This window comes from Oncorhynchus nerka, linkage group LG4 (genome assembly GCF_034236695.1).
Source record: "Oncorhynchus nerka isolate Pitt River linkage group LG4, Oner_Uvic_2.0, whole genome shotgun sequence".
Taxonomy (NCBI): Eukaryota; Metazoa; Chordata; class Actinopteri; order Salmoniformes; family Salmonidae; genus Oncorhynchus; species Oncorhynchus nerka.
Window position 1 is genome coordinate 49,320,898 of NC_088399.1, and position 14,483 is coordinate 49,335,380.

Here is a 14,483-nt window from a genome sequence, read left to right on the forward strand (position 1 = left end):
ATTTGATTAGATGTTCAGGAGTCTTATGGCTTGGGGGTACAAGCTGTTTAGAAGTCTCTTGGACCTATTCTTGGCGCTCCGGTACCTCTTGCTATGTGGTAGCAGAGAGAACAGTCTATGACCAGGGTGGCTGGAGTCTGACCATTTTTAGGGCCTTCCTCTGACACTGCCTGGTATAGAGGTCCTGGATGGCAGGAAGCTGGGCCCCAGTGATGTACTGGGCAGTACGCACTACCCTCTGTAGTGCCTTGCGGTTGGAGGCCGAGCAGTTTCCATACCAGGCAGTGATGCAACCCGTCAGGATGCTCTCGATGATACAGGAGAGGTAGTGAAACACACCTCACGCTCTTATACACACACACACACACACACACACGGTCGTTGCACGAAATGAGGCCATTTTCACTACCTCTAATATTTACCTCTAATATTTTAGGTAGAAATTGTGCACCAATATTGAATATTAAAATCCTGGTTTATTAAATGAAGTCCCCTTTAATACAGACCACATGTAAAATTCTAAAAATCAGATTTCTGCCTTTTGGCATGTCCCTCTGACTTCTTAACCCCCAAACTTTTCACCATCATTGTGAAGTTATTTTGTTGCTTTGACAAAGTCATTTATGTAGATTATTATGTGATTTAATTTGATTAGTGATTCCTTTTAGTTACAAAAAAACCTCCCTCATTTTAAGGTCAACCAGAGAATGGCAAAAAAAGTATAACCTGCTTTTACACTATGAATTTACTGTTACGTGAACTGTTTCTTTAAAAAAAAATATTTTCCCATAATGTCAAGCAAAGAGGCACTGAGTTTGAAGGTAGGCCTTGAAATACATCCACAGGTACACCTCCAATGGACTCAAATGATGTCAATTAGCCTATCAGAAGCTTCTAAAGCCATGACATAATTTTCTGGATTTTCCAAGCTGTTTAAAGGCACAGTCAACTTACTGTATCTGACCCACTGGAATTGTGATACAGTGTATTATAGGTGAAATAATCTGCCTGTAAACAATTGTTTGAAAAATTACTTGTCATGCACAAAGTAGATGTCCTAACCAACTTGCCAAAACTATAGTTTGTTAACAATACATTTGTGGAGTGGTTGAAAAACAAGTTAATGACTCCAACCTAAGTTTCTGTAAACTTCCGACTTCAACTGTAAATAGGTATTTCTAAAAACATGTTTTAGCATTGTCATTATCAGGTATTGTGTGTAGATTGATGAGGATTTTTTTTCTTCATTGAATTCATTTTAGAATAAGGCTATAACGAAACAAAATGTGGAAAAAGTCAAGGGGTCTGAATACTTTCCGAAGGCACTGTATATATAAACATAGATAACAGTATGTCAACAGTCTTGTTTTGACAGCCAACAGAACGCTTCAGAACAGATAAATGAAGGACTCAACTGGGGTTCAGTATTACAGTGCCAGTACTAGCAAACAGTTACAGATAAAGTAGTCTCTGATATGTCTCAGCGAGATCTAAATGCTTTCTGAGAAATGATTAGATCAGATACTGTAGATAGTCCAATCCCTTATGAGAGACAAAAAATACACCAACAGAAACTGACTACATAACCCAGCCACTGTAACAGTACAGTCGCAGTAACAAACACGATATCTGACGCAAGGAACAGTGGTGAGAGACAGGACCCTTTCACACAGATAGTGTATAATCTGTTATGAGGGGATCAGACTGGGATTAGGCTGGCTGTCAGAGGAGTGAGGGGGAGAAGAGGAGATAGGAGAGGGCTTCCTTACGTTACGGTTTTGTGAATCGTCTCGATGGCGTCTTCCAGTTCCTCTTTCTGGTCCGGGACAAAACGGTACTCTGACACGTAGCCTGACACATGTTTGTACGGGTCGTAGTCGCCAAGTTCAGCTGGAGAGAAAGAGTGAAAGACATATGACGTACCCAAACACGAACACACACATTTTGACTGTGTGAGAGATCATATAACACTATGAACAGTGACATCGCATACAGTTGAAGTTGGAAGTTTACATACACCTTAGCCAAATACGTTAATAAATAAGTTTTTCACAATTCCTGACATTTAATCCTAGTAAAAATAACCTGTTTTAGGTCATTTAGGATCACCACTTTATTTTAAGAATGTGAAATGTCAGAATAATAGTAGAGAGAATGATTTATTTCAGCTTTTATGTCTTTCATCACATTCCCAATGGGTCAGAAGTTTACATACGCACAATTAATATTTGGTAGCATTGCCTTTAAATTGTTGAACTTGGGTCAAACGTTTCTGTAGCCTTCCATAAGCTTCCCTCGATAAGTTGGATGAATTTTAGACCATTCCTCCTGACAGAGCTGGTGTAATTGAGTCAGGTTTGTAGGCCTCCTTGCTCGCACACGCTTTTTCAGCTCTGCCCACAAATTTTCTACAGGATTGTGGTCAGGGCTTTGTGATGACCACTCCAATACCTTGACTTTGTTGTCCTTAAGCCATTTTGCACAACTTTGGAAGTATGCTTGGGGTCATTGTCCATTTGGAAGACCCATTTGCGACCAAGCTTTAACTTCGTGACTGATGTCTTGAGATGTTGCTTCAATATATCCACACAATTTTCCTGCCTCATGATGCCATCTATTTTGTGAGGTGCACCAGTCCCTCCTGCAGCAAAGCACCCCCACAAGATGCTGCCACCGCCATGCTTCACAGTTGGGATGGTGTTCTTCAGCTTGCAAGCATCCCCATTTTCCTCCAAACATAACAATGGACATTATGGCCAAACAGTTTTATTTTTGCTTCATCAGACCAGAGGATATTTCTCCAAAAAGTATGATCTTTGTCCCCATGTGCAGTTGCAAACCGTAGTCAGGCTTTTTTTTTTGCTGAGCGGCCTTTCAGGTGATGTTGATATAGGACTCGTTTTACTGTGAATATAGATACTTTTGTACCTGTTTCCTCCAGTATCTTCACAAGGTCCTTTGCTGTTATTCTAGGATTGATTTGCACTTTTCGCACCAAAGTATGTTCATCTCTAGGAGACAAAACATGTCTCCTTCCTGAGTGGTATGACGGCTGCTTGGTCCCCTGGTGTTTATACTTGCGTACGATTGTTTGTACAGATGAACTTGGTACCTTCAGGCATTTGGAAATTGCTCTCAAGGATGAACCAGGGTTGTGGAGGTCTGCAATTTGTTTCCTGAGGTCTAGGCTGATTTTTTTAGATTTTCCCATGATGTCAAGCAAAGAAGCACTGAGTTTGAAGGTAGGCCTTGAAATGCATCCACAGGTACAGCTCCAATTGACTCAAATGTTGTCAATTAGCCGATCAGAAGCTTCTAAAGCCATGACATAATTTTCTGGAATTTTCTAAGCTGTTTAAGGGCACAGTCAACTTAGTGTATGTAAACGTCTGACCCACTTGAATTGTGATATAGTGAATTATAAGTGAAATAATCTGTCTGTCAACAATTGTTCGAAACATAACTTGTGTCATGCAGAAAGTAAATGTCCTAACTGACTTGCCAAACTATAGTTTGTTAACAAGAAATTTGTGGAGTGGTTGAAAAACAAGTTTTAATGACTCCAACCTAAGTGTATGTAAACTTCCGACATCAACTGTAATACAATTATTGAATCTCTTTTCATTCACAATTTACTCTCTCTATTTCTCTCTCTCTCTCTTTGTGGGTACTCACACTGTATGGCCAGGGCTGCCAGCTGTGCACTGATATCAAGTGGACAGGGAATTCTGCCTTGTAGTACATCTTGCTTTACCTGCAGGAAGAATTGGTACCTACAGTACCAAGGCACAGCCTCTGGCCAAGTGAGACACACATCCTTAAATCCCACACACATAGCATATTAAATACATGCAAATAACAACACAACCACCAAGCATGGAGAGTACATGTGTACTGTGCAAGGTTATAGTTTTGTGTTTTAAGATTTCTTTTTATTTATATACAGTACCAGTCAAAAGTTTGGACACACCTACGCAATGCATGGTTATTCTTTATTTGTACTATTTTCTACATTGTAGAATAATAGTGAAGACATACAAACTATTAAATAACAAATATGGAATAATGTAGTAAGCAAAAAGTGTTAAACAAATCAAAATATATTTTATATTTGAGAATCTTCAAAGGAGCCACCCTTTGCCTTGATGACAGCTTTGCACACTTTTGGCATTCTCTCAACCAGCTTCACCTGGAATGCTTTTCCAACAGTTTTGAAGGAGTTCCCACATATGATGAGCAACTGTTGGCTCTTTTTCCTTCACTCTATGGTCCAACTCATCCCAAACCATCTCAATTGGATTGAGGTTGGGTGATTGTGGAGGCCAGGTTATCTGGGCTCCATCACTCTCCTTGGTCAAATAGCCTTACACAGCCTGGAGGTGTGTTGGGTCATTGTTCTGTTGAAAAACAAATGATAGTCCCACTAAGAGCAAACTAGATGGGATGGCTTATCACTGCAGAATGCTGTGGTAGCCATGCTGGTTAAGAGTTCCTTGAATTCTAATTAAATCCCTGATGGTGTCACAAGCAAAGCACCCCCACACCATCACACTTCTTCCTCCATGCTGCATGGTGGGAACCACACATGCGGAGATCATACGTTCACCTACTCTGCGTCTAACAAATACACGGCGGTTGGAACCAAAAATCTCAAATTTTGTCTCATCAGACCAAAGGACAGATTTCCACAGGTCTAATGTCCATTGATTGTGTTTCTTGACCCAAGCAAGTATCTTCTTCTTATTGGTGTCCATTAGTAGTGGTTTCTTTGCAGCAATTCGACCATGAAGGCCAAATTCACAGTCTCCTCTGAACAGTTGATGTTGAGATGTGTCTGTTACTTGAACTCTGTGAAGCATTTATTTGGGCTGCAATTTCTGAGGCTGGTAAACTTATCCTCTGCAGCAGAGGTAACTCTGGGTCTTCCTTTCCTGTGGCGGTCCTCATGAGTCAGTTTCATCATAGCGCTTAAAGGTTTTTTACTAACCCTGCCTTGATTGGCTCAAACTGATTGGCTCAAAACGCATTAAGAAGGAAAGACATTCCAAAAATGTACTTTTAACAAGGCACACCTATATCTTCTCTCCCAGAAACCTGTTAATTGAAATGCATTCCAGGTTACTACCTCATGAAGATGGTTGAGAGAATGCCAAGAGTGTGCAAAGCTGTAATCAAGGCAAAGCGTGGCTACTTTGAAGAATCTCAAATATAAAATATATTTTGATTTGTTTAACACTTTTTTGGTTACTAAATGATTCCATACGTGTTATTTCATAGTGTTGATGTCTTCACTATTATTAATGTAGGAAATAGTAAAAAGAAAAAAAACCCTGCAATGAGTAGGTGTGTACAAACTTTTGACTGGTACTGTATGTGTATATATATATATATATATATATATATATATATATATATACACAAACATGAAATAAAAAGTTTCAGTTTTCAGATCTGATTTACTTATTTCATTAAGTTTTATATTTAAAAAAACTGTAGTTTTCATATTATTTAGTTTCAGTTTTAGTGTTAGGGACAGAAAGCAGCCAATGCATGGAGGCTAGGAGCCATTTAGGTGTTGTATAGTTGTTGTGTTTTTGGGGATATCCTTTCCTGCCACTGTGGGGCGGTAATGTATACGCTGATGAGTCATAGCATAGGTTAAATTAGGTTTAAAGGTCGACTCAGTGAGATGATATAGATGTATAAAGTAAACAGTAGGAGTGGGTCAATTTCCGCAACGGTGCGAGGATACACTTCCCTGATCTTTTGGTCCCGTAGCAACCACGTTACAGCAGCTTGAGGCGCACCCGTACGTACCCACATGCGCAGATACTCTGTGTGAGAGCAGAGTCTTGCATTACGCTCATCTCATTGGGTGTGTTTGTAGTAGTATGGCTAACGAAGCCTCACTGCAGACGAAAGTCGACGAGTGAAGTCAGACACTATAGTGCAGGGGTGTCAAACTCATTCCATGGAGGGCATACTGTCTGCTGGTATTTGGTTTTTCCTTTCAATTAAGACGTAGACAACCATCTGAAGGGAGTTCCTTACTAATTAGTGACCTGAATTCATCAATCAAGTACAAAGGAAGAGAGAAATCCTGCAGACAATTGGCACTCCGTGGAATGAGTTTGACACGTGCTGTTGAGGTTTTCTAACAGCAAGGCTCTGATCAACATGGCAGTGTCAACATAGCTGCTATTGTTAATAAAAGTTTCTTTATACATGTTGAAAACTTTTCTAAACTCCCATATCACACACTCAAACTCAAAACATTAATTAATTGGTCAGAGAGGTCTCAAATATCACTTTAATGTGTATACTCTGTTCTGCCTGTAGCTTTAAAATAGTGGCTAAATTGGTTCCTGTTTCAGTCATGTAGTCGGTCACGTTCGCATGGGTCAACCAAAGACACCTAATGGTTCACAAATAGTGCCTCTCACTACCCAGGCGTTTGGCTGCATGGTGCAGTTGGTGAGAAGCAACTGCAGCGACTTGAAGCCAACTTCATCAAAAATTCAACATGTAGGCGCAAATTGGACATTTTTTCCCCATAATGCAACACACTTTGAAAGGTGTTCACCGACTGGACAAAATGTACCCGCTCAATATCTGCTGTACTGCTGGAGTCATCTTGCTGTCTACCTTTAAATTATTTAAAGTCAATGGGCGAGTTCGAGCTGATCACTTTTGTCAAGTCAATGGTCGCCGCCTTTCAAATTGTGTTGCGTTATGGGGATAAACATGGTCCGACTGCATGAACTTTACAAAAAAATCACGTGCTCAAAGGTCATCCAAAATGGGCCCCTAAGCCTTATGCACTTGTGGAGATCCCGAGATAATTCAACAGGGGTAGGCAATATGGTAATAGCTCCACCTTGCCTTCTGATAGGCTGTGTAGGGCCAGACATTTCGTTTAATTTTATTTGTAAGTCGCTCTGGATAAGAGCGTCTGCTAAATGACTTAAATGTAAAATTTCTTGAGGGGATCGCTTAAACCAGGGGAGGCGTAGCATACGAATCTTAATTGCAAGGACTACTATTTGTAGATCAGTAATTCTACACCTCACTATGCTCAATCTGATCCTCTCCAAAAGACCCAATCCCTGATCATCTGTGGTTATAAAAATGAGGCAATTCGGACAGTTAAAGGGGAGAGATTATGAATCCCATCAGAAAAATCACAATATCGCTTGAAAAAAACAGTGTGCCAATACCCCGCTGGGACGCTCTTTGCAGACAACCATATTTTCAGCAAAAACTGCAATTTAGCATTAGATTATAAACAGAAAGACAGGATAGACAGCCATCTAAAAAAAATAAGAAAAAGACATTACGCTGTTTCAGAAGAATGCTTCTACCTTAGGTTGTGGAGGATATAGCGAAACAGTCTCATCCTTACATAACAAGATAACATCAATCAACGAAATATTTCATATTTATAACGTCTTCACCCAGCTCTCCTACAAAATATGAAGAAACCTTTGGTCTTGTCATTGTTATGAAGATGCTTTATGCCTGAGCCTCCGTTCTTTACATGCGTCTTAATGAATGCGCTCATTTTGTGATTGTCAACTTTTTCGAGAGGTATGTTGGCACTTGCAAAAGCAAACTCTTCAGCGTTCACATTTTTTTTTAAATAGCGAATGAAAATGGCTACTTTGTTCAGAAATAGGTTATATTTTCTTAAATAAAATGACTATAATTTTCATATGTTGAAAACAGACAATGAATAAGTTAAATATTTACGTTGATAATGTCCTTAAAATGGGCTAATAATTTGGTGCATTAGGCTAAAGCATAGGTTGCTGATAAGAATAACGGTCAGCAAAATGACTGGCCCTAGCTATATGGAAGTATCATGTTGCTTATACCATTCAAATCCTCTTAGATCTCCTTCTCACAAATTGATTGTACAACGAACACTCACATTATTTCAGCTTTTGAGTGTATGATATGGGGGTTGGAGACAGAAAGAGAAACAAAAACGTTTATTATAAACAATAGCAACACTGCCATGTTGTTCTGAGCCTTGCTGCTGGAAACCCACATAGTGCCTGACTTTCGACTGCCGCACCTCCCCCGACCTCAACTTTAGTCTACAGTCGGTTGCTTTAGCCTTACCACTCAAACACATCCAATCTCAATGTGACCTGCTAAATTCAGAAGCTTGAAAACCCCATTCGATTTTTGACAAAAATGTAGATAAGAAAACTTAAACTGAACATAATTCACAATGGTTTTTATTTAATTTGAGTTTGTTTTGGAGTCAAAGATAGTTTCAGTATGCTTGTAGTTTTTCAAAAAGGTTTTTAAAATGATTTTATTTCAGTTTCTACCACAGTCTCTACCACATCTCCAGATTCCTACCGCAAGCTCTGAACCTTTACTCCGGTTCATCGCAGCTAGCTAGCTGCTATCCGAGTGGCTACTCCTGTCTAACGTCACTGTCCCGAAGCAAGCACCAGTTAGCCTGGAGCTAGCCTTGAACTAGGCCCATCTCCCGGCTAGCCGAAGAGATTCCATCAAGTAGTCCCTGGGCTTCAATTACGTATTTGCAAATTGGCCTGGACCCTTTGCTGCTGACACGGAGCCCTCGCCGATCCATCACGACTGGTCTACCGACGTAACCATCCGAGGGGGGTTCTGTCCCAAAGCAAGCACCAGTTAGTCTGGAGCTAGCCTCAAGCTAGGCCTTTCTCCCGGCTAGCTGAAGGATTCCATCAGATAATTCCTGGGCTTCAATACCTCTTCTGCCAAAGCCGATCCATCACGACTGGTCTGCCAACGAAACCATCCGAGGGGTTTTCAACAGACTCTCCCGTTGCAACGTCCCCTGAGGCCCATCTCCTAGCTTGCTGCTAGCCCCGGCCTAGCTACTCACTGGACCCTATGATCCCTCAGCTACACATGCCTCTCCCTAATGTCTATATGCCTTGTCTATTGCTGTTTTGGTGAGTCATTTTTGTCTTATTTCACAGTAGAGCCTCCAGCCCTGCTCAATATGCCTTAGCTAGCCCTTATGTTCCACCCCCCATACATGCGGTGACCGCACCTGGCTTAAATGGTGCCTCTAGAGACAAAACCTCTCTCATCGTCACTCAATGCCTAGGCTTACCTCCACTGTACTCACATCCTACCATACCCTTGTCTGTACATTATGCCTTGAATCTATTCTTCTGCATGTTAACATTAGAAGCCTCCTCCCTAAGTTTGTTTTATTCACTGCTTTAGCACACTCCGCCAACCCGGAAGTCCTAGCCGTGTCTGAATCCTGGCTTAGGAAGGCCACCAAAAATCATGATATTTCCATCCCTAACTATAACATTTCCCGACAAGATAGAACTGCCAAAGGGGGCAGAGTTGCAATCTACTGCAGAGATAGCCTGCAGAGTTCTGTCCGACTATCCAGGTCTGTGCCCAAACAAGTCAAGCTTCTACTTTTAAAATCCACCTTTCCAGAAACAAGTCTCTCACCGTAGCCCCTTGTTATAGACCCCCCTTGGCCCCCAGTTGTGCCCTGGACACCATATGTGAATTGATCGCCCCCCATCTATCTTCCGAGTTTGTACTGTTAGATTACCTAAACTGGGATATGCTTAACACCCCTGCCGTCCTACAATCTAAGCTAGATGCCCTCAATCTCACACAAATCATCAAGTAACGTACCAGGTACAACCCTAAATCCGTAACCATGGGCACCCTCTTAGATATCATCCTGACCAACCTGCCCTCTAAATACACCTCTGCTGTCTTCAACCAGGATCTCAGCGATCACTGCCTCATTGCCTGCGTGCGTCCTGCGTTCGCGGTCAAACGACCTCCCCTCATCCCTGTCAAACGCTCCCTAAAACCCTTCAGCGAGCAGTCCTTTCTAATCGATCTGGCCCGAGTATCCTGGAAGGATATTGACCTCATCCAGTCAATAGAGGATGCATGGTTGCTCTTCAAAAGTGCTTTCCTCTCCATCTTAAAAGCATGCCCCATTCAAAAAATGTAGAACTAAGAACAGATATAGCCCTTGGTTCACCCCAGACTTGACTGCCCTTGACCAGCACAAAAACATCCTGTGGCGTTCTGCATTGGCGTCGAATAGCCCCCGCGAAATGCAACTTTTCAGGGAAGTCAGGAACCAATATACTCAGTCAGTTAGGAAAGCTAAGGCTAGCTTAAAAAAAAGTTTTGGGACACTATAAAGTCCATGGAGAATAAGAGCACCTCCTCCCAGCTGCCCACTGCACTGAGGATAGGAAACACTGTCACCACTGATAAATCTATGATAATTTCAATAAGCATTTTTCCACAGCTGGCCATGCTTTCCACCTGGCTACCCCTACCGTGGCCAGCACCCCCTGCAGCAACTTGCCCAACCCTCCCCTGCTTCTCCTTCACCCAAATCCAGACAGCTGATGTTCTGAAAGAACTGCAAAATCTGGATCCCTACAAATCAGCTTGGCTAGACAACCTGGACCCTATCTTTCTAATATGATCCGCTGAAATTGATGCAACCCCTATTACTAGCCTATTCAAACTCTTTCGTATCGTCTGAGATCCCCAAAGATTGGCTCAAAGTCTCTTCAAATAACTCTGTGTTGTTGTTTTTGTGCCCTGCCTTTCTAAAATGCTTTGCAGATTTATCTTGGCCTTCTCCACTGCTCACTGGAGAACTTAGTTCTCAACTGGCCTACCTGGTTAAATAAAGAGTGAAATAAAAATAAATTAAAGTTTACTGAATAGTTTTTCTTGATGCTGTTTCAACTTTGATACTTTCTTTGAATGTATGTAGGCTGTCAATACATGTAGGCTTTTTTAGTAAAACTGGAGGTGCTAGCCAATTAAGTTCTGACACAATACAAATACCTAGGTGTCTGACATGAAAACTCTCCTGACAATGCACACCTTGTTATTTCTTCTTTTAAACATACCCTCGCTTTTGTAGGGATCAGCTGTCTCAGCATAAAACTTGACCCCAAAATAGAGTGTGTATGGAGGCCCAACTGACTACCTCCTGCCTCTTGGGCCTATTTATTGCCTACCTCCCTACTCTTCTACATTTGCACACACTGTATATAGATTTTTCGATTTCTCTTTTCTTTTGTGTTATTGACTGTACGCTTATATATGTGTAACTCTGTGTTGTTGTTTTTGTCGCACTGCTTTGCTTTATCTTGGCCAAGGGGTTAAATAAAGGTGAAATAAAAATAAATTAAAGTTTACTGAATAGTTTTTCATGATTCGTTTCGTTACTTTGATACTGTGAATGTATGTAGGCTGTGCTACATGTAGGCTTTTTTGCATGTGTGGAGGTGCTAGCCAATTAAGTACACAATAGCGAGACATGAAAAGTCCTGACAATGCACACCTTGTTATTTCTTCTTTTAGCTTGCAGGGATCCTCAGCATAAAACTTGACCCCAAAATAGAGTGTGTATGGAGGCCCCGCTGAGAGAAAGGGAGAGAGAGAAAGTCAGAGAGAGAGAGGGAGAGAGAGCCTTCTATTTCACTAACTGCAGCAACCTTCTACTGTAAATCACTGTATCCAAACAGCTGAGAGACATTCAACTCAACGCAGAGAGAAGAGGAGATACTTACTCGTTATTAAATCTTTGTGCTCCGAAAGGGTTTTTGAGGGGTCAAGCCAATACTGCAAAAAAAAAAACACAAACAGAAGACATTTAATTACATACAAAAAGTACTGCCATAATGATTATTTGTTTACATAAGTAGTACCATACATAATATACATTATGTAACTAGTAGCCTATGTGTACGGTAAAAATTGCAGTATGTTCTGTAACAAGCTACCTTGAGCATGAGTATTCAGTCATTTGCTGGAAGAAAGAGATGCACTTTGTCAAATCATGTCTGAGCGGTCTGTGCAGTGTGTGTGTGTGTGTGTGTGTGTGTGCAGTGTGCAGTCAGTGTATTGGACAGAATGCAGGCAGCTCCAGCTCCAAACTGTCTTGTTGAAAAGGAGCGTGACTGTGTGAGTCATTAAAAACTGCATCAATAAAACATGGAGGTAGAACAGGTCACAGCATGCTGGCTTTTGTGAACGATCTTAAACCGACTGTACTGGCATTTTGGATTTGCAGACAGTCTTTGGTGGATATTTTTCATCTTGTTGGGCCTCTAGCTCCCACATCAATGAACATCTGATTTGGGTAACTTCCTGCAAGACTGCCTGGATTTCTATGCACAAAGTCCTTATGGGTGATGCATAATGCTGTGGGACAGGAATGTGATGTGATATATATAGGACTTTTATTGTGATCCACCCATACCTGTGTTCTAATTGGCTACTGTATTAAAGTAAAGGCTTCTGGGTAGAAGACCAGTCAGAGCTGCCATGATCTAGTGTGTGGAGGTGTCACCATTCCCTCTCCCCATATTATTTGTTTTATATCCCGTTATAAGTTATGCAGAGTCTCAGCATTAAAGTTTGCAGTCGAATGCACTGATGACGTATTGTCAGCGTTTGTCAACTACAAGCCCTACAACCAACAGCCTAACAACGCTTTATAATGTGACATAAGTGCTTGAAATAAAATAAAAGCACAGTACCCCCTGCAAGACTGCTTGGCCTGCACAATGTCCTTATGTCACACTGATTCGACAAAATACAACTGAGATCATCAATTAGATTCTGCTGCAGGATTACTTTTTATTGAGCAGATGGCCGCGGGGCAGGAACATAATTACAAAAATGTGTAGACTGAAAACTGACCGCAAGAAGCCCAAACAGATACAATATTTGACTAAAACCTTGCTAACATTTGTATATGATCACGTGACTCTCTATTATGAGTAAGAATTACTTGACAACAGATTTTCCTGGCGTTTTTACAGTCTTTTATGACCAACAATGAAAATTCTAAAAAGATTGCTTTGCTCAGAAAATTTGGGGTCCAAACAAAACCACCCCCGGGCCAAATTAGTCCACCAGTTGGGGAACCCTGTTGTATAATGTGACATAGCATAAGTGGTTGAAAGAAAAGCAGAGTACACTGCTAAAATAAGGGTGCTTTTTGGTTCTATATAGAAACATTTCTTTTAGCAGAGTACAGGGACATCCCTCCCAACATACCTCAGCAGTGGGTTTACAATAGAACATTCTGCTTTAAACAGCCTTTTCAGTGGCTAATCATTGAGCATGTTCAATGCCGCTCTGAACACAATGTACAATTACCCTACGTGACAATGTGTAATATAAACACTGTGGAGGTCTCAAACAAGAATAACCTACAGTACATGAAGCTAACTAGATATGTTCCAACACCCACATTAGTACAGTGGAGCAAAAAAAGTATTTAGTCAGCCACCAATTGTGCAAGTTCTCCCTCTTAAAAAGATGAGAGAGGCCTGTAATTTTCATCATAGGTACACTTCAACTATGACAGACAAAATGAGAGAAAAAAATCCAGAAAATCACATTGTAGGATTTTTAACTAATTTATTTGCAAATTATGGTGGAAAATAAGTATTTGGTCACCTACAAACAAGCCAGATTTCTGTCTCTCACAGACCTGTAACTTCTTCTTTAAGAGGCTCCTCTGTCCTCCACTCGTTACCTGTATTAATGGCACCTGTTTGAACTTGTTATCAGTATAAAAGACACCTGTCCACAACCTCAAACAGTCACACTCCAAACTCCACTATGGCCAGGACCAAAGAGCTGTCAAAGGACACCAGAAACAAAATTGTAGACCTGCACCAGGCTGGAAAGACTGAATCTGCAATAGGTAAGCAGCTTGGTATGAAGAAATCAACTGTGGGAGCAATTATTAGGAAATGGAAGACATACAAGACCACTGATAATCTCCCTCGATCGTAAGGAGGAAAACAGATTGACCACACTGTTTCTCTTCCTCTGTTCTTTTAATAACTTAAAGTCCCAGTGCAGTCAAAATGTGCTTTTCCTGTATTTGATCTATATTTCCACACTATGAGGTTGGAATAATACTGGGAAATTGGAAAATTATGATAATGCCCAATTAGTGTAAGATCTGTTTGAAAAGACTGCCTTAAATTTCAGCATATTTTGGTGGGATGGGGTTCTGGCCCGCCTGGCGACATCACTGCATGGTATAAATTAATAGACCAATAACAATGAGTTTCAAACCTCTCAATAACAGCTAGTTCTCAGGTTACATATCCCTCCCATAGGTTAATCCATTTAGGCACCTCACTCAGACCACTCCCAGACAGTCCTAGCAAAAGTCTTGCTTGAGACTTATTGACCATTTTAATTGAAAACCATCACAATAAGGTACTTAATTGTTACCCAGAAATGATTTGATAGAGATAAAAATGGCTGCATTGGACCAACCTCTTACAGCTACCCCCCTACTTTTTTAAATTTCCGCCTGAAGAAATATCCAAATCTAACTGCCTGTAGCTCAGGCCCAGGACCAAGGATATACATATTCTTGGTTTCATTCGAAAGAAAACTGAAGTTTGTGTAAATGTGAATTGAATGTAGGA

At 40.9% G+C, this 14,483-nt stretch overlaps 1 protein-coding gene across 3 annotated transcripts in view; it reads right to left on the reverse strand.

The window, feature by feature from the left end:
* LOC115126979 (band 4.1-like protein 4) overlaps positions 1 to 14,483 on the reverse strand; it is an 88,775-nt gene that overhangs the window by 23,268 nt on the left and 51,024 nt on the right. For all 3 annotated transcript variants that reach the window (XM_029656640.2, XM_065017634.1, XM_029656634.2), the window contains 4 exons: positions 11,592 to 11,643; positions 11,363 to 11,441; positions 3,676 to 3,773; positions 1,770 to 1,890 (listed from right to left, as the gene is read on the reverse strand). In XM_029656640.2, the coding sequence (XP_029512500.1) occupies positions 1,770 to 1,890; positions 3,676 to 3,773; positions 11,363 to 11,441; positions 11,592 to 11,643 (350 nt within the window). The remainder of the gene's footprint in view (positions 1 to 1,769; positions 1,891 to 3,675; positions 3,774 to 11,362; positions 11,442 to 11,591; positions 11,644 to 14,483) is intronic.